At 38.2% G+C, this 21,665-nt stretch overlaps 1 protein-coding gene across 3 annotated transcripts in view; it reads right to left on the minus strand.

Annotated features, from left to right (window-relative positions):
• Positions 1 to 3,524: 3,524 nt before the first annotated feature.
• The window catches only part of nwd2 (NACHT and WD repeat domain containing 2), a 69,896-nt gene continuing 51,755 nt past the window's right edge, over positions 3,525 to 21,665 (minus strand). For all 3 annotated transcript variants that reach the window (XM_065289016.1, XM_065289015.1, XM_065289017.1), the window contains 4 exons: positions 20,853 to 21,056; positions 17,221 to 17,371; positions 12,649 to 13,238; positions 3,525 to 10,062 (listed from right to left, as the gene is read on the minus strand). In XM_065289016.1, coding sequence (XP_065145088.1) covers positions 6,166 to 10,062; positions 12,649 to 13,238; positions 17,221 to 17,371; positions 20,853 to 21,056 — 4,842 coding nt within the window. In that variant the 3' untranslated portion in view covers positions 3,525 to 6,165. The remainder of the gene's footprint in view (positions 10,063 to 12,648; positions 13,239 to 17,220; positions 17,372 to 20,852; positions 21,057 to 21,665) is intronic.

The raw sequence follows: 21,665 nt of genomic DNA on the forward strand, positions 1-21,665 counted from the left end.
ATTATGGAACTATTAAAGTGTAGATTTGGTCAAAATATTGAAGGGTTTAAAGTGTCAATTGTGAATACTGTATGTTTTTTTATCTCTGTATAAATAATAAGGGGAAAAAAATAAAAAAATAAAATAAAATAAATAAATAATAAGGGGGTTGCAGATGCCAGTTTTGATTATTGTCCTCTAGGCCAACTGAAGGTGACTATTTATATGTTACTGTAAACTGAATGTTTGTGTAAGTGACAAGTTCATTTCTGAGAATATTTGGTATATTTAGTCTAAACATGTTTCTGCTCAACAGGTGTGTTGTGTGTGTTCTTGCTCTTCTTTATTTTTGTTTTGTGAATGTTAATATTATCTGATTTTGGGTCCTGGTTAAAACCATCTTTATCTCTCAGATATGTCTGTCTGCTAACCCTGCGGAGAGTTTAAGTGTTATTTAGTACATGGCTGCATCACATTTCTTGAATCATTGATAAAACACTCTCACAACATTTGTGGGAATTTCATGTAACCATGATGAAGGGGACACTATGCAAATGTTTTATTTAATTTTTACTATATGGTTATTAACGTTCATGCATATTTTGCTAAAAAAAAAACAGATTCTTTGTGTCAGAGATGGTTAATAACCTGAATGATGCAGGATAAACTGTGACTCTGAGCTGCACCTTTAAATAACTGAATGGCAAACAACATGAAAGTGTTTGGTGTACACCATAGGTAAACGCTCCACACCTTCCCAAGCTCAGTCTTCAAATTTTCTTATCGGATCATGTATGTAATTAGTTTAAATAATATATTTAAATGTTAAATATAAGGGGATAACAATTATTTCATAATAATCAGTCATATCAGTAATAGGATGTATTTTTAAAACAGTATTCTACAGTTTATCTGAACTGTACTTTCGAATACATTGTATATTAGGTGTACTTTATATGGCACGTTTAATTGTCCCTGAGGCAAACTACTAAGTCAACTTCCTAGTACAGTCACTCCACAAATAAATGAGAATAATTATCCTAACTGCATTATGATCAATTAAGTAAGTAAGTGACGTTCATGTGTGCATGCTAAGTAAAATTTATAGCCCTAATAAAATCTGTATTGTTGTTTGGAAAGTAAGGATGATTTTACAATAGAGTGCCGCAGGGATGACGTATTTTAGGTCAACCAGGAAGTTATTGGGACACAAAAACCCCATTCATTTTTCCCATACTGTTTGGATAATGCAAAAATAAGTTCTGAGTTTAACGAAAGTTTATGACACTTTTTGTAAGGGCTTTTGTTAACCCAAGATTTATTTAACGGGTTTAACCAAAACCCCATTCAAAACTTCGGGACAATCAGACCAGAAGTGCTAGGGTTCTGCCGCAAAAAATACGCCATCCCTGCGGGACTCTATAGTGTAAATCTGCTTTGTTTTATGAATTTATATCAGAAAATGAAGCATAATGTGAAAGGCATTTGTGTGATCCTAAAAGTGAGAAAAACAGTTTACAGCTGTGGTTCTCAAACTGGGGGCTGGGGCCCCAGGGGGGCCGCAGGATGGTGCCAGGGGGCTTCAGTTTTATGACATTTCATAACATACATTAATTTATCATGAATTCTGTGTAATTAAACCTTAAAAAAATAAGTCTACTAACCAACAGCACTACTTTCTATAATGTAATGTTTTTTTTTATTAAAATGCTAAGATTTAGAACTGTTTCTTGACATTAAATTTCTCTGGGTGGGGCACGAAGAATGCACCATACACAAGGGGGGCTGCACGTCGAAAAAGTTTGAGAACCACTGGTTTACAGTACCTTTATATATTTAAACATCTAAAGAGATCTAAATAACAGCTAATAGGTAGGCTAGAATTAAAGCAACACTTTAGATGCTATTTTATTTACAATTAATCCATGTATAGATAATAAATTGTGTGAATTTGGTTTGAAAAATAGTATAGTCCTAATTTACTGTAGCACAAATCACAAGCATTAAGTCAAACTTCTGATACCATTCATAAAGAATACAACAAAGTTCTGCTTAAATGAATACTAATACAATTTATAATAATAGATAACTATTAACTGTATTACTATAATTGTAATGTAGAAACATGTATTTTTTTGTAAAGCTGCCTAGAAAGATGAGTATTGCGAGATTTTTACAAATTTCTGGACAAATGAACACTTAAACTGACCTAATGACCTCAATCTCCTGTAATTATTCCGTTCCCTACAGGCAAACCTGTTTTACTGTAAATCCGACACTTCTGAATCTCTGTCAACATCCTGCTTTTTTGTTTTGCAAGATACTATCAAAGTGTGTTGTTTTCTCCTAAAGGATGGGAAACAAAGCTGCTATTTATATTGAACACAGATGAAATTGTTGTTATTGTCATCACTGATAGCTATTGGAAATATTTTGACTAGATTAAGAATAAATGAGTACTTTGGGATATTTAATAATTTCCTTATTGTTTTTTGAGTTGAAGTTGGCACTTGGAACGTGCTCATATTGTACCAGGAAACGTACGAAGAAATACACAGAGGGCAATCAGGATAAACGTAGTATATTTAGCAATGCAAATATTTGACTGTTTAATGACAATAGCTCAGTCACAGCTCAGTGACTTCCTACAGAGAAATGACTGCGAGTGACTGTGCCACGATGACTTTATAGAAAACAGGGAATGCATGCACAATGCTGATATGGCAGATCAACAGGGGGCTGAAGTCACAGAGGGTTATACAGTTTCTATAGAGACCACACACACACACTTCCACCCCGATCTTCTATTTGTTTACTATCGTGTTTGGACTTGTGTGAGAAAATCCAGGTGTGCAAGCTATAATTGTAATATCGATTTCATAAAGCATCTGCCCAGTGTTTGGAAAATATTTAATACACGTGTCTGTGCACTGCTCGGGGAATAAAATGCAGCCGAATCTCTCAACGTCTCAGTTTCTAATTGTGCCATGTAATCTTTTTAACAAAGCCTCGCTTGTATAAACAGTTCCTCTCAAGGGATCTTTGAGATAAAAGTTTAATAAACCAAGATTTATAATAGCTGAATTACTAAAGGTATAATTATGAGATTACTAAAATAAGTACTTTAATGTGCTTATATCAATTATTATACATTTTGACTGAATTAGTCAGTGTCAATTTTGTCATTACTGTCAACATTAACTATTAAAAATTTATAACAGGAAAATTTGCTATATAAGACATGTTTTACCAAAAATATTATGTTATGGTCTGTAACATCTTGTGATCCATGACAATGAGCACCAAGTAATTAAAATAACAAAAAAGAACCATTTAAAAAAGCATAAAAAAATTACTTAAGACACAAAATGTACCTGGATTTATATAATCACACATTATGATGATTATATAATTGCAGGTACATTTTGTGTGTGTATGTGTCTGTGTATATATATATATATATATATATATATATATATATATATATACTCAGCACCCAGAGGAAAGGAACAAGAACATGAATGAAATGAAAAGAATTCAAGAGGCAGAAAGAAAACCATTTTATTACATTAAAATGTTTTATACAAACAATGCATACACACTAAGTCATATTGCTTTCAGACACATTTTTCTGCTATTTTTTCTCAGAATACTTAAACAACTTTGTAACAAAATGTAAGTACAACATTTATGAAAATATATTAATCTCTAAACAGGGATTTCAATCTTGACAATACAAATAATACAATAAACACATTCAATACCAGTATTTTGCAAACATGTAAATTTGTCATTCAATTTACATAACATAATAATACTGTTCAACTGCTCTCGACACATTCAAATATACTCTTAAACTGGCATTCCGATATAATAGACGTGAACTTCTGTATGGAAAGATAATGCATCTTCACACTATTTTCTTGGTAATGCTAGAAAACACAACAAAGCCAGAAAAGTAACAAGGTCACAAACAACACCATTTAACATACTGAACACAAAGAGATAAAAGCCAAAAAGTAAAATAAAACAAGAAAAAGAAATAAAACTTTGGCAAATATTGTATATCGATCACTTTAAATACTTAAGGGCAGAAGTTAAATCTGAAGAGTGTAATTTGGGCACCTCTAGCATCACTAAACAAAAATGCAAAATAATAGATTTAAACAGGTTTTCTGAACAACTAATTTACTCGGCCAATAATGTTTGAGGCGGCACTGTTTGTTTGGCCAACAAATGAAAGATGAGGGACCTATTTGTCGGCCAAACAGAAAGTCCCGCCCCAAAGTCACGTCATCAGCTGAGTCAAAGTTTTAATAGCACAACTCAGCCAGAATGTTTAAATTTTTTGGGGAATTGAACCTAAAGGCCGCATAATAGTCCATATACGTTGTTACGACAAAATGTAATGCATCTCCTTGGCTACATCCTAAATTTTCCTATACGTGCATGCGTGACCTTATGGTTACAGAAATTCGCTAATGCGAATAGAGACAATACTTCTAGCTTAACAGTGACTTACTTATAGCCACCGTTTAATTATAGTATTTGCAAATTAATTTGAGATAAGGGAAAATATTTCACATTGAATAAAATTACACACTTCAGCTTTAATTCAACCTGAATACTGCTATAGGTTGTGGGTTGTAAATGGGCCTATGTCTCAGTACTTCCAGAGGCAAACATACAATTTGACGGAATAGCCCTTGAGTTATGGAAAAAAAAAAGAGTTTGAATGGGGAATGCCGAACCATTTTGTTGAAACAACTTTCTTTTGCAACGTGACAGAGAACACCCATAACTGAAGGCAAAAATCATCTAATATCATATATCGTTTCAATGTCGACCTTAGTAAACAACACGTTTAAAATAAAGTGCAACCACCCCACATTTCTTCAGCACCCATATACTGTATGGGTCAGTCATAAATCAGCCTTGTTTATAACATTTAGTATCTATTCATAAATATATCCAAGTCATCTATAACATGAAAATACAAAGTATTTTTTTCTAGCACACATTCAACCTTTACCTCACAAAGAACATAAGCTAACAATTACAAATACAGATTTATATAAGATGTTTAAACTGTTTAAGGCGTAGATACACCTGCTGAGATGCTACACATAAATCCTCAATAGTCCTCGATCAATACTTAACATTATTTTGATACAATAAAGTACACGTTTTGTTGTATCTCTCGCATTAAGTAAAATGAAAAGATGACTTTCTCAACATCAGTACGCTAGTTCAAATACTCTCACTGAGGTAATAAAATAAGAGTTCAGTTAACAGAAAGATCTTTATCTTTTTTGTCCAATTTTGGTCAAATACACATATATATTTTTTTTTAAATGACTGATCAATAAGTGGAGGTAAATACGAGGTTTTAACACTGTCTAGCATCTGTTTGGCATTTACTAAACTAAACGCATTTTTAAATTGTCCTTCATTCTGACAAGCAGTTTTAGTGAACTCTCCATGCCAAATAAACCAAATTATTTTTTAATCATAGAATGTTTTTGGTAATGATGAATATATGTATCAAGGTGTTGTTGTTTAGAAATTCCCTGCAATTTTTTCTTCACCGGTTTCTGTAAGAAGGAAAAGGTTAAAATCCAGGCACTCACTTTGATTGCATTTAGCACAACATAACATTTTTAAGTAGTTGCACAAACTGCAGCAGCCAAAGTACATATGTACATATATGTACATAGGTTTTCTTTATAGTACAGTACCAGAGGACATTAATAATTGAACATGAAAAGCAAAAATGGCAGCAACTCTTATATGGCTACAAATATATTACATTTCTCTATGCTTATGTATAAAGTGACGTTATGGCTTGATTGGACTAAACCCATATACAAAATATGAACTATATGGCCACATTGGTGTACGTGTAATAAGGAAGAACGTATCATATAAAGCCCATTGGACTAGCTTTTGCAATGAATAACATTTATATTTGAATGAATTTGTTCCTTAGTATGACATTGACCTCATTTTACGCATTAAACACAAAGAAAGAAAAACAAAGTGATTGGTTGCAGCTTAATAGCAATTGGCCAGTTGTTGTTGTTGTTGTGTTACCCAGAGAACTGATCTGTGCAGCTGAATCAAAGTTGCTGTAAACAATAATCCCCATTATCCAAACCTTGTTCTTCTAGGCCTAAAAGGGCACTCTCATTGCAGCAGTTCAGCTTTCTTTGTGGGCGTTGTGGTTTCCGGCTCCCCACCATCAGAGACATTGATGGGACTGTCTCGAGAGAAAACCTCCGTGGACTCCCTCCACACACAGTCCGCAATAGTTTTGAAGGCATTGGTGCTACACTTGGGTCGTACTTTCTGCGAGGCATTGTTAACAATTTGGCGGCTGTTTGAGGTGGCGATCTTGATTTTCAAAGCTGCATCCACACGGTCCACTACTGTGTAAGTGCCAATGCTGCCATCCTCAAATCCCACAATGATGTTAAGCGCTCGCTGCGATAGGCACAGAAAGGTTGGCGTTTTGTAGAGGGAACAGGTGCCGATGCTCTTACCATCTGCCAATCTCATGACGATCAGACTCGAAACCACGCCTGCTTCCTCGTCTTCGTCGCAATTTCGAAAACAGATGTACACTAAGTAGCGTCCATCACGTGAGAGCTTTTGCCGCCATATTATGCCAGCGGCGTGAACCAGACGAAGCTTACCGCTGTGCAGGTCTAGGACGTTGATGTTCTCATCGCCTTTCGAAACTATTCCCAATTTTCCATTTGGTGATATCTGGAAATCTTCAAGGTTCTTCAGGAAGTTGTTGGGCAGCTGCACCCGTCTACAAACAGACTCTTCAGCTACACTCCAGATAAAAACTGTTTCTGTGGAGGTGATGAAAACCACATAATCTGGACTGTCGGGGATTAATTTGAAGTTAACGATCGTGATCCCATCATCACAGATAAACTTTTTGGACACACTGCCTGACCATAAACTAACAGCCAACAATTTATTCTTGTTGGTGCCCACAAGGAACGTGTTTGCTGTGGTAATGAGAGCATTCTGGAGTGTAACCAGAATGTTGCAAACCTTGTGACCGGTTGCGAGCCTCCAAACACGAGAGGCATTTTGTTCACAGAGGGAGACTACAAACTGGTCATTGTGCGTGATGAGAAGCTGCGATATCCTCTGGCCGTTAATGCGAAATATATTTTCACCGTTGTTTGTGTGCCAGATGTACTGGCTACTTTTATCATCGGATGTCACCATGAGGTCACCCGATGTTGTCAGAACACAGTTGTCTACAAGTCCTTCATGCTTGAACACCATCTCAATGAAACCTGTGCTGTAGTTCCACTTGTGAATGACTTCTGACCCATCCATGGTGTACACAAAGTCCTCTCTGCCAGACAGCTGTAATATTTGAATAGGTTTGCCTGTTTTGTCAATGTTTGACATAGCTGTTATAATGTCAATGTCCCAGACAGAAAGAACACCACTGCTGGCCACAGACAGCAGCAAGTTATGGTGTGTAGATTTGATCAGCTTCACAATGGCTCCAGATATCTCTATCAAGCTGGCCATGCACTGTCCACTGTCTCTCCTCCAAACAAATATGGATGAAGTGTTCTCCATGGAGGCTATAATACTTTGACTATTCTTTGAGAGAACAGCTGCCACAAACTTTTCGGTACGTTTGGCCTTGAACTTCTCTGCCATCTTCCAGATCTTGGTGTCCAGCACCTCAATGCTTCTCGCTTTGCAAATGAGGATGGATCGCTGATCCTCCGAGAGCTCTATGCTCACCACCTCACTGTCATCTCCTCTGCAGTCATAATCCTCCATTAGCTTCGGGTTTGTGATATCTTTGGTGTTCCACACAGAGAGACTGCCCTCATTGTCAATCATCACCATTTGATGGATTGTGTCTAGAATCAGGATGGATTTAACAAAACCACCAGAGAATTCAGAAGTCATCGTGGCAAGCTTGTCCCCACTTCCAAGGTGAAACACAGTGGTAGTGTTTAGATACTGTCCACAGAAAGCATACATTCCATCTGGGGAACACTGGACACAAGTGACCTCATACCAACAATGAAACTGATACAATGGCCAGCCATAGAGTAAATCAATCACATTGACATCCTTGCTTGCTTCCAGCCAAGCTAAGGCATGGTGGCTAGACAACGTGAATCCATTGATGAATGCAACACCGCCAGTAATGCCACAGTGCTTGGATCCTTTCACATCCACTTCTGACAGCAAGCAGGACTTGTGGTTGTCATAAATGAGCAGCGTGTTTTTTGTAGTGGCCACTACCAAATACTTCTCATCTGTGGTTAGCTTGATGCCAAGAACAACTGACCTTGCTGTGTCTATCTGTCTAATCAGCTGCCTACTCTCTACATCCCACGTGCTGACAGAACCGTCTTCAAGGGCCACGATGACAATGTTTGGAGCTAACGTAGGTAGAATCTCCACTATTTGCATGTAGCTAGAACTTAGTGGTAATCTTTCAGGACTGTACATGACATCCATGGAAGAGTGCAGTGGCACAATAGAGCAATATTTAGGACCATCCTTGTCACACTCAAGAAGAAGGTGTCTGAGTTTGGGAAGGGAAGTGACAACAGGAAGGAGTCTTTGTTGGAGCTCAGCAGACAGGGATGCGGGATTCTTTGTCACTTTCAGCTTAATGCTGCGGAGCGTAGTGGCGAGAAACTTTAGCTCTTTTTCTTGCGAGTAACTATATGCTAGATCAATGTCCGTCAAGGCCTTGTCAAACTGCCCTATCTTTATCATAGTGTAAAGCCAACTGAAATTCATGATGACACCATACATGAGATCATCTGTCCGGCCACTTCTCGTCAGGTGGTATGTTAGCTCTGTCATCTTTCTGTGGTTGACAAAAAAGATGTCTGGCTCCAGCAGGTTACACTGAAACACCCAGGGTTGTTCGGGTGTCTGCCTGTCATATGAGTGCTTGTCAGCAGAAGTCTTGTCGTGTAGGCTTTGCTGATGAGGGTTTCGATGGTGAGAGATATTCAGTGAGGCGAAGTGATTGTTGTCGCAGTGGAATATCTTCTTTCTACCGCCTGCCCATGCCCCAAGGAAGTACTCTGCCAAAAGACTATGCATTTGATGTACATCTTCTTCATTACTGAGGTACAGCTTTTGAGCTATGAGATGCAGATGCCGATTCGCCCAGACCATTAATGTTACGTTATGGATCTGACGCTCCACTAGGTACCCTTCAAGTTCCTCTTTTAGTCTGGCAATGAAGTCATAGGAAATACGCAGTGGATTTTTAAGATTAGAGCTCACCATGATGTCCCCAAGGACACTGTTGTCTAAAGACAAGATGTCCTCCAGCTCCAACTCTGTCAGCCCTGAACGTGCCATTGTGATATAGCCCAGCGCCCGAAAGACAAAACGTGAGCCAAGCTTGTTTTCAATGGAGTAGAAAAGCTGCTCAATACTTTCGTGGACTGTGGAACACAAGGATTTATCATCCACATCCTTATGTGACCGCCAGTGAACTACCTCGCGGTAGATGAGGTTGACAAACATGGGCAGTGTGCATTTGGCCAATGCTTCGTTCACGTATATTTGCTGACCAGAAGTCACCTTCCTTTTGACGCCGAGCAGCTGCTGTTTAAGGGTCTGACTGCAGGCTTTGCGGTCTCTCTGCATTAGTTCAACATAACCGTTCTCGTCATGTATCAGGCAACGTAGTTTCTGCAGAATTCCATGCTTGTTGGGCAGGGTGGATACAACGATACGGACAGTACGTGGGAGGTGGACGGGCAACCACCAAAGCTTTCTAGCATCATCAGCGTCTGACAACTGCTCCAAGGCATCCAGAATGATGACAAGTGGTCTGTGGAATGACGACTCCCCCAGCAAATTCACCAGGAGTTCCCTCATCTCTTCAATCTTGTTTGGCAAGAAATGAATCAGGCACCGGTAGTTGATGGCAATCTGCTCACAGATGCTCTGTAGCAAGGAGCGGAGGTCCATGGAAAAGTCAGTGGAGCCGATGAATCTTACAATGACCACTGGGTCTGTCTCTGGTCCCAACTCTTTCTGCAGCCATGAATAGGCCTACAAAAAAAGAGAAAAGCAGTTTAGAAATACAGCAACTATAGCTAGTAACTTTATTTTACAAACAAGCCTTACAAAATACAATACTGGTGTGCATCTTAAGACAAAACATTGGCACTGCTATATCGGTACAAGGTGTTTTTAAATTAAGGCAGCTCCAACATGCATTTTAGTCTGGGACTAGGATAAACTCTAGCCTCTAAATGAGCAACCCTGTGTGTCATGTTGCTACTAAAACGTCCAAAAAATCTCAGCAATGCTGTAACCAAGAGTAAAGTTATTATAAGCATGACTCGAGCAAACAAAACTCAAGTGACAAGAGTCCATCCATTATTTAGTAGATCCACTGTACACTAACCTTGACAACTCAGAGAAAACTAAGAGGAATGACTGTTTAGCAAATAATCAAATGCACTCAACAGCAATAAATTCAGCACTGTGTTTCTTGCCCCGAGTGCAACAAGAACTTTCTAAGTCAGTCTGAATCGTTCCCTCATTCTCTGAGCAAATTTGTATTCCTGAATGTGGTTAATGGATGCCTTTGGCTGTGATTCAAGGAAACATTAAATATTATTTCTCTCCAGAGAAGATGCTGACCGTTAATGTTGCAATGCTTTGCCAAAACCACTGTTTCCAAGAGGACCGCTAGCAGGCATGTGTACATCTTTGTGCATTTGTGTAAATCGCCAAGCGTTTGTGTGTGTGTGTCCAGCTTGCTACTGTATTATGGCTTTTGTACTTTTTTTAAATTAAACATTTTTTAAAAGCCTGCACTGACACTTGTGTAAATGCTGTAAGAACATGTTAGCTGTAACAAACATAAGTATCCAGGAAAAAGTTTCATAATCTAACTATTAGATTAGGAGCACAACATATTCAAAGCCATAGCTTTGCTTTACTCAGTCAATATTAAAGATATCAAGGTAATATTCTCACATACGGTTATTTACAGGATGGTTTTATGTAGAAATCACAAAAACTTCAGCTGAGTTTTCACAAATTTAATTTCACAAATTTAATTTCATATAAATATTTTATAGTATCTTTGTAGCATGTACAGTATGTTAGAAGACATTGAGAGAGACAGAGAGAGATAGAGAAAGCAAGGGCGAGGGAGTTAGTCAAGGTCCCCGGGCTCATCATCTGTGAACTAACATTAGTGGCTGAGGTCTGTGACGGGTTGCCATAGGTGATGGGAAATGTCAACACTACCCTTCCTCCTTTGTTCTTCGCCCCTGAACTTATCAGCACCATCGACTGTGACCATCAACACACGCCACTGATCTTTACAAAGGATATGCTTTATACAGAATTAGCTATTCGCTAATGCTGACGGAAATATGGAAATATGCAAAACTGCATATTTTAAACATTTCTTCCAAAATGTTTGTGTCAAGAAATTCACAAAATGCTAAAGGACAAAATGCAATATGCCTGAAAGTGTATGGGTGTAAATGTATCTGAAGTATCAACACAAAAAATATAGCAATATTAAGTAAGCATTCCTGTTATCCTCTGTGACCCATTCTTACTTTAGACTTACATTTATGCATTTGGCAGACGCTTCCATCCAAAGTGACTTACAGTGCATTCCAGTTTCACATTTTATCATTTTATCCACTACTAATGCTACTAATGCAATGCTTTACCAACTGAGCTACAATTTAAATTAAGATACAACTTAAATATATAATTGATTTATTACTTAACTCTTTCCCCGCCATTGACGAGTTATCTCGTAAATTAAGAGAAACGGTTCCCTGGCAAAGACGAGTTTTTATGGCAATTCATATTTCCGCTATTAAGCACTAGGTGGCACTCTTACCCACATTATAAAACAATATATAGGGTGGTTTACCGGACATGATATACGTTAGATACATCAGTGCAAGGTGTTTTTTTTTATTAAGGCAGCTCAAACATCAATTTTAGTCTAGAACTGGGATAAGCCCTATAGGAAATTGCCCCTAAAGCATTTACAGATCCAAAAACATTAAATTTTCTCTGTATGTTTTGATCATCGAATCTTAACCTAATCTCTAATAAAAGTAATTTACAAAAATACAATTATCTCAGCTTTTTGTTCAAAATTTGGTATTTTTAAAGAGACTATATTTGAAAGGTGATGACGAGAGAACAAATGAAGGTAGGATGATTTTTTTTAAAGCAGATGGTCTGTTCTTTCATTTGATATATAGTATGATTATATATATCAAATATATATATTAAACAGCATTTTCTTGAAGGCATTAGACTTTTGTGAAAGTCATAAAAAATGCTGGTGGGGAAAGAGCTAAATAATATGTAAATGCATGCAATGAATATTCTGACTATTCTGTGCCTGCAGATATATGGAAAGGCACAAAATGGTAGACAAATTCATGTAGAAGTCTCCCAAAATATTGAAATGTTAATTTAAATCTCATTGCACAGCATATTAAGTCAGAGGAAGCAAATATCAGCTTTAGGGAAGATACGGGCATACTCTAATATGTGCCGGCATCCAGATGGTCTGAGGTCGGTATGTTCACACTTGCTTCATCTCTCTTTCTGTCACACACACACAAACTCATAATTATTTTTTACCTGTTTTGCCACCTCAGCCAACAATAAGGTCTTTCCGGTACAGGGTCCTCCATAAAGCACGAGGGGTGTCATCCGTCCTCCTTTAGAGGGGTATACGTATTCCTGGATCATGTCCAAGGCTTCGCTCTTATAAACATAAAAAGATGAAAAAGTCTTGCACAGCGACAGATGCTGTATAGTCTCGTCGTAAAGCAGATCCGTCTCTGTATCAAAGTTCTGCTGGACAGTAGCCTGTATGATATCCACCATGTCTTCATAAAACTGTTTACAGAGACCCTCAACATAGTGGCTTTCTACTTCCTGCGAGTAGCCGAGTTTCATGTCGCAATGAGTGACCGACGAGTAGACCCGAAGATTGGACGCCGCCACGATCATCGGAATAAACTCATCTCGAACCTTCAGAAGGCGCTCGTACGCTTCCTGGTTCCTCATGACACGGTCCGCACTCACCACGATGTCCATGTAGCGTGCCATCTCGGGGAGTTTGGCGAAGCGATCAAAGTTGGAGATCTTTCGGATATAACAAACGCATTTCTTGAGGAAGGCTGGGGTTTGCTTACCCAGTGCAAAGTCAAGTTCATCTTCTAATGCTGAAAGACAGGAGAAAAGATCAAATCAAAACGTTGCTTTCTTTCATTTCGTGGTTTTCTTTCGTTTTCTGCTCTGCTGCCATTTACTGAAACACTTTCAGTGCACACACAGTTAGAAAACATGCTTAATTTGATGTCATAAGGTGAACGCTTCCCACACTTTTGGCAGTGTTTAGCAAATGATTAGATTTAGCTCTCTGAGCAGCTTTAAGGAAGGAAAATGCGATATGATCTTTTAATCCAGCATTGCCTGGTTTTATCAACCTTCAACGGCAGCGTCCTAGTGGTAGCCTGCCAATCTCATCAGCTTAGTATCATATACTTGCAGCTCACTTTGTAAATGAGAAGAGAGGGGAATGATTCCAAAATCTCACCCAAGGAAGCAGACACATCAATTACATATTTTTTACACTCTGCTATTGATAAAAATGGAAATTAAACAACAGTATTACAAACAACTGTTCAAACCCATAGTTATAGAGTTATATTTGTATTAATGGCTGTATCATAACACATATATGGAACAGTGGGGTAAATTCTTAATATTATAAAGCAGCAGGGATGACTCTCATTAATCCTAATGTTGTAGAATAAATTAAAACAAAGCACTTTGTAAAGACCTTTTACTATTTATAGAGATAGTTCACCCATAAATTACAATTTTGTCATAATTTACTGTCATTTTTTGTTTTAAACCTATATAAATGTCTTTGTTATGATGATGAACACAAAGAAAGATATTTTGAGGAATGTTTGTAAACAACTGATCAGAGACCCCATTGCCTTCCATAGTAGTAATAAAGAATACTATGGAAGTCATTGGGGCGTCTGGTTTAATTAAAAACATTTCTTATTAAACTTTCTTCATTTTTGTTTATCAGAACAAAGAAATTTATGCAGGATTGTATTAACATGAGAGCGAGTAAATTATGACATAATTTCATATTTGGGTGAACTGTCCCTGTAAGCCTACAGGAATAAATAATGTTTTATCAATTTCAAATCATAACTTCAAACAAACAGAGAGAGAGAGTCTGGCTTGTAAGGTTGCCAGTTCGAGTCTCATGGTCGGCGGGTTCACAACTCCGTGAGATGGGTTAAACACAAAGGTCAGATTTTGAGTTTGGGCTACTATACTGGAATGTCACGTCACTTTTTCTTCAAGATTAAGAATTATGATTCAATCTTTCCAGGTGATTCAGAGTTATATTTTACAATAACTGTTAGTAGAAATGGTCAGATTTGTATAAAGCACACAAAATGCTCTATGTTACATTCTCAAATCATGTGGATCAAACGGTCACGGATTAAACTTTCAGCCCATTAAAGGAATATTTTTCAATATTATACTATGTTCTTACCTCAACTTAGAAGAATCTTTGTACAGCTCGTCGTGAATATGTTAGCATTTAGCCTAGCCCCATTCATTCCTTAGTGCTGCAAACTAAGTGCTCTTCCGCCATCCAATATAGTTCTCGTTTTTATCCGCTTAAAAATCACCATGTTTTGTTAAGTGCCACCATACTTACTCAGGAGTAGCTACTCATGTAACAGTCTTTAAATAGGGAAAACATGGAAGTGTTTGGTGGCTTCCAAATTCATCCCTGTTTGGATTCTAAGGACTGAATGAGGCTAGGCTAAATGCTAACACATTCACAACGTGCTGTACAAAGATTAAGTGCATGTATTGAATAAAGATAGGTATGCATTAATTCTTCTAATTTGAGGTAAGAACATTGTAAAATATTGAAAAACGGTGGTGTTTTCCTTTAAAGTCGCAATGAAATTGAAATGAAAAACTATATATATTTTTTTAATATTGTGGTATTATTAACAAATGACTTATCTGTGAGCTTCATTATTTTTTAAAAATTCGTGTGTGCTCATAATCTTTAATCAAAAATGCAAATCTCCTCCCCTCCTCAAAACGATCTCTCTTCACTTCCGGTCAAAAGTATGGCAGGTGGGCGGGGTCCGGGAGAAGATCGCAGCGATTAGCAATTAGCAACACGACCCAACTTCAAACGATCCAATCAGATCTCGATGGACAAATTCAAATCCAGCCCTGCCTTATTTCATCTCAAAAGCCGTTTCATTCGGATATACGTCACCACGGGGAAAATAAGGCAATCGCTACTTCCGTTTCATGGCGACTTTAAATATTATGGCCCAGTTTCACAGACAAGGCTATATCCACACGAAGCCGGTGCATTCCCTATCCGATCATTTTTTTTCCTTGCTCTAAAAAAATAATCCCTAAACACGAAACCACTGAAACCGACTGAAAGCGGTGTAGTATATATGCCGGACCAGTATGGGGCGCTGTAATTCTGCCACAGATATACACTATACACGGAGAAGAAGACTTTGAGCATGCGCATAGCCAACGTATGGTGTTGTCCATTATCGCTTGTTGGTCACCACAATTGCATAGAAGCAATAGATTTTGCTGTAATAAAGCTAGTAGGCTTTAGTAGCTTCTGTAGCACGAACACAATCACGTAATCCGCCGTTATTGTTGTTGCTGTTACGTGTGACGCTTCCGACACGTGATGTGATGACGTTTTCGCTTCACAAAATATACGGATTGGCTGTACAGACGGAACCGCAAGGGTGTCGGTTTCAGATTTATCCACTTTAGGACCCGGTTTCAAAAAATAGCGGATTCAGTCTCCCAAAACGCCGGATCCGTGTGGATGATACGCCAATACGATAACAAATTTATACGTATGCAGTGATACGCGTCTCCGTGTGGACAGCCCCTTAGATTATGCCAGGATTAGGGCTTTTAAGTATCTTTTATAAATGTTTCTTAAAAACATTACTGGGGGGCATCTTCAGACAAAATAATGTCCACAATATAATATGATAATATGTCAGTACAAGTTGTTTTCAGTTAAGACACTTCAAAAAAACATTTTAGTCTGGAACTCAAGTCTCAAGACTTGTCTGTGAAACAAGGCCTATCTGTTCCTGTAGCTCATTTTATTAGGTCATGGGTTTCATCCCAGGTAATATGCATAAAATGTATAGCTTTAGTATGTACTGTACGGTAAATTGCTTTAACTAAAATCGTTTGCCAAATGCATAAATATAATTTTAAACAATACATGGAGAACCTCTCAAATTCATCTCTTGTTGTTTTTAAACTTGTGATGTTTACATTAAATAAGAAAATGTATTTTATCTCTCATTCAAATCAGAATAGTCTGAAACAGAACAGCCTAATTTGAATAAACAAGAGAGCATGATCTTTGCGTATATGCCTTGCACAAGAACACCTATCTTTAGCGGTTCCCTTGCATGTCAAGATTTAACTGTATCAGTGATACTGTATATTTAATTATAAAACCATGCTCTCAGGATGGCATCAAAGAGAGAACAGTAAATCTATTTTCCTGTCTCGACCCACAGTCCCTATGGTGATGAGACTTAACTGGATCACTGAATATTGGATTAACCTGGATGAATTAAACTAACCTGATTAGATCTTCTCTTATGCCGTCTAATGCGGGCAAGTTTTAATTTAGTCACAATGATTTTCAAGAGCGAGATAAAAATAACATTTACATTCATTATAAGCTTTGAATAAGCACTCTTCGAAACCACGAAGCTACTTCTCTTTAACATGATTTAGACTTTTTAATTATGCATGTATCTCTACAGACAAACAGTCTTTGTTGTTTAGACGTTAAGTGGCATAAAGTGTTTTAAAGACCTTCTGATTTCCCACATACAGCTGACTAAGATGTCTGTACATTTCCTCACACATTGGGTCCTACACAAATTTACAAATTGCTTCACATAAGATGCCTTTTAACCTAGCCACCTCTCTAAAATACATTAAAATGTATTTTGTTATAATATGCTATAACAATATCAAACTCTAGATGTGGTTTTTATACACCGTAAATGTTTAGGGACAAAAAAATTGCAATGTACTGCAGGGCATATCGCAGACATAACTATAATTAAAGTTTACCTGAGCAGAGAAATTTCTTGGCCTGACAGCTCTTCATGGTTCCCTTCTCCTGTAGTTGTAAGACAGAGGTTCTGAAGATCCTCTTAATTTCTTCAGAGACCGCCCTCCACGCTTTGTCGTTCTTTGACTTTGCTACGCTGCTCGACTCCATCTGTTGGGAGAAGTCATCCAATTATTCATGTTGGCCATTTAAACCTATAAAACAGCTAACCTACATAACCGTCCTACTTGCATAAATCAACACTTCTTGTAGTCCACTAAAAAGTAACAACAATGTCATAGTATTTTATTCTTATTAGTGCTGTCTGATGAATGGCTTGCTTTTAATATTGCAACTCCTGTATTGGGGTACTCAAGTCATGTGTTTGTCACACATACATGTATTTAAAGGGATAGTTCGGCCAAAAATGATATTAAACCCATGATTTACTCACCCCCAAGCTGTCCGAGATGCATATGTCCATCATTTTTCAGACAAACACATTTTCAGATATTTTAGAAAATGTTTTAGATCTTTTAGTTAATTAAATGTGAAGTTACGGGGTCCACGTCCTTCAAGTCCAAAAAATGTGCATCCATCCTTCCCAAAATGAATCCAAACGGCTCCAGGATGATAAACAAAGGTCTTCTGAGGGTAATCCGCGCGGTGTTGTTGTAAAAATATCCATATTTAAAACTTTATTAACGAAAATAACTACCTTCCGGTAGTGCCGGGTTTAATATAATTTTTGGCCGAACTATCCCTTTAAAAGTCCTGCACAGGTCCATTTTTGGAGACCCACCCCCACCCGTACCCGCAAAGTTCAGCACCAGATCCAACCCATCACCCGTGATAATATCAACGTAAAATCCACACCCGCCCAGACCCGTTAATATTTGTCCCGTTACCTGATCTGTGCCCACAATAAATCACACACGCGTAAATAATTCCAATTAAAGTGCTTTATTTTTTATCTCGCAGCTCTTTCAACATCACAACAGCGTCATGAATAGGGCTGCACGATTTGGGTAATTTTTCCCATTGCGGTTATTGATGCTAACATTGCGATGTGCGATTGCGATTATAATAAATGATATCATGAGTCAACTTGATGGGTTTTAAGGAAAATCCACACACAGTTTAGGGATAATGCTAAAATGTGTATTTGTAAAACTAGAAATGTTTTCGTATTGCCACGTATTGCAACTGCTCAGTGTCAGTAATCCTAAATCCAAAATACCGCCATACAACAGACGTAGGTTTTTTTCAGCTACCAGATCACTGTCAATCTCCTCTGCATCCATATTCGCTTTGGTATTTCTGCGCTGCGCACACACAAGTGATAACGCACGCCACACACGTTCATGCCACACGTGCACTGCCTTTTTTGTTGGTTTTTTTTTCTTTTTTTAAACCGCAAGAAAAATCATCAAACTGTTATCAGAAGGTTTGTGTTAACAAGTCCACACATTTATTTATTTAATATAATTGCAACATTTTGCTGTCATATAATTGCACAGGCTGACATCGCGATTGCGATTGCGATGCGATTAATTGTGCAGCACTAGTCATGAATGGGCTAATGAAACAGGCTAAAGTGCGCATTGTTTTGCGCCATTCAAGCAGCCTACCATCGGCAAATACATAGGCTGAGGAACCTGATAACTATATGCAAATAGACCTATTAATGAAAAAAGGACAAGAAATGATACAACCTCATATTACACAACACTTTCTCCACACATTTTGCCTTTAAAGACTCATTTTCAACAATTGTATATTCTCCACTCGCCAACTTACTTTTACTTCATCCATAGCTACTCCTGCAACGCTCGCTACAACTAGGCTACGAGAAGCATCAACAAAAGTCGCACTGTCGCAGTGGTGGTGGCGTGATGGGTCAAATGTCATATCGTTGTGTATGTGTAATGGTAATTTAGACATACAAATATTGCACATATTTTTCATCCGTGCTAATACCCGCCTGCAAGGACCTAATTATCCGCTGGATCCCTGCCTGTGAATTTTGGGAATGTCACCCGCGGGTACCCGATCCGTTGCAGGACTCTATACCAGTGGTGGCTCGTGACTGCTCATCCAAGGGGCAGTAATTCAAAATAAGTGTTCGGAGTGTCATGTGTGTGGTTCCTTTTTTCAAAATATCTGTTCTGCACCTCGAGAATACCTGTGTGCATCACGTGTTTTGTCAAAATAAGTGCCTGCTGCACACCGTTTATGATAAAAGAGACGCTCACGTTCACCAAATACACGCAAGACACTCCCTTAACAGTAAACTCTGATTACACATGAAATTATGCGAGTACAAACCTGAGCGTCTCTTTTATCATAAACCCTTTAACGCGTCTGCACTTATTTTGACAAAACACATGAACAGTCGACACGCAGAACACATATTTAAAAAAAAAAAGGAACCATACACATGACGGGCTACATACATGTTGTGACGGACTTCGCATCGAGTGCCCTTGAAAAAAGAAGTCACCGGCCGCCACTGCTCTGTACCAAGTCACTTATTTAATAATGCATCTGCTAAGATAAAGTCAATATCACTATAGCTGTCCCAATTCGACGGCTGTGACTTCTGAAGTCTGCATTTCAAGGCTGATTGCGTCAAGCTGATTTTAGGTGGTGGGTCAGATTGTCTTCCAACCTGACCAGCTTAAAAAAGTGTCCAAACCCCCTTAAAACCAGCCTGCCACACAAGATAAAACCAGGCTGGGAGACCAGCTAAACCCAGCTTCTTCATAATGTTAATGAAAATCCTGTGTTTTGCAGGTGAAAATTTATGAACTCTATGTCAAAAGGTGGCCCAATTTACAGTAGACCCTCTGGACAGATTCCAAAAGACATGACTTTTCTCCCTATTAGAAAGTGTTTGTCATGATGAACTTGCTATTCAGCCAGAGAGAAAGAGAGATACAAAGGGAAATACATCAGCAGGCATTATTGCTGAGTGCAGGTAAAAATTTAGTCCCTGCTGTTTTTCTCATTTTAGTCCAACAGAGACCCTCAGCTTCACAGACACTCCCTCAATTTTCAGCCACTCTGTGTTAAAAACCTGATTTATACAGACGCTGCATGATCCGCGTGTGTGCACGCATGAGAGAAAGTGAGCCAGATTTTGTGTGCAAGTGTGAAGAGAGAGAGAAATAGAAAGGGGGTAAGAGTTACAGCGAGGTTTAATGAAAGACAAACTGAACTGATGAAGCTAATAAACTCCAGAGCCGGTGAACAGCGTTGTCTCCTGGTGCCACTTCTACAGAGCTCCATATAAAACAGCAGTCAGGCGCTGACATTTACTGGATTCTCCACTCTGTGCCGGACTGATCGAGTCTGGTAAAAGCTCGAACAAATCCTAAATGTAGGAGCTTTCCTCAATTTTGCTTCAAAAGGGCTTACTCAGGTTAGCTACCATGTAGTTACCTTTAATGCGTATGTCTAGAGGATAAACTTTTAAAAGCATTTGTATAGCCTAGGCAAGCTTTGTTATGAATGTTCTTTTGGCTTTACAAATGCACATTTTCTTAGTTTGAATCAATATTGAGAACAATGCAATCATCCTGACAGGTAATATATAATTCACAATGACTTGTAATTGTAATTCACTTTCGTGTTTAAATGCTGTACTCACAGAGTTCTGGTAGTTCTTCAGCATCTCAGCTTTTGGTTTCAGGTAGTAGGCAGGTGGGACGGAGTTCTCATCCCGACAGTACCACTCCTCCAGGATCCGCGTGTCTAATCCCGCCTCCACCGCCGCATCCAAAATCATCTCGAACTCGGCCGACTCCACCTCCCCTGGGACCCGGATGCTGCCATATTTCTCCCCGATGAGCCCCTGGAAATGAGAGAAATAAATGTATGCACACCTTAATCACAACAATGAAGAGAAAAAAAATTGAGAGGAGCACTGAAAGACAACTATTTTAAACGTACTATCAGACAAATCAATACAATATTAATACTTCAAACTGCATTTCTACATCTCAAGGTAAATAGTAATAAATTGTGATAAGTAATACAGATAACAAGGTTGACATTAAAAGCCATGTGCTCAAGATTGTACAATAAAATTTTTTTTAGATGTAAACAGAGTTAGTTGTATTGCACATCATAGAAGACAATGTTAGTATCTGTTAATTAAAACGAGTTAATTCTTTTTTTGTGATATTTTTGTCTTCCGGGTTTAAACTCCATATCGTGTAAACCTAACAGGCTTTGACATGGCAAACACGAGACAGAGCGCGACGCGTCATAACCTGAAAACCACGCCCACTGGGAGAAAACAATCCATCCGTCTCGATTGACTTTGTATTGCGTGAGGTTGCGGTCTTTTCATTTCTGGCTTATAACAAAAAACAGAATAATGTGTAAAAGCTGCTGTATGACACGGTGAACAGCTAACAAGCCAAAAAACCCAGAAATAAGCATTCGACCCCCCAAAACG

The sequence above is a fragment of the Paramisgurnus dabryanus genome, chromosome 2 (genome assembly GCF_030506205.2).
Source record: "Paramisgurnus dabryanus chromosome 2, PD_genome_1.1, whole genome shotgun sequence".
Classification (NCBI taxonomy): domain Eukaryota; kingdom Metazoa; phylum Chordata; class Actinopteri; order Cypriniformes; family Cobitidae; genus Paramisgurnus; species Paramisgurnus dabryanus.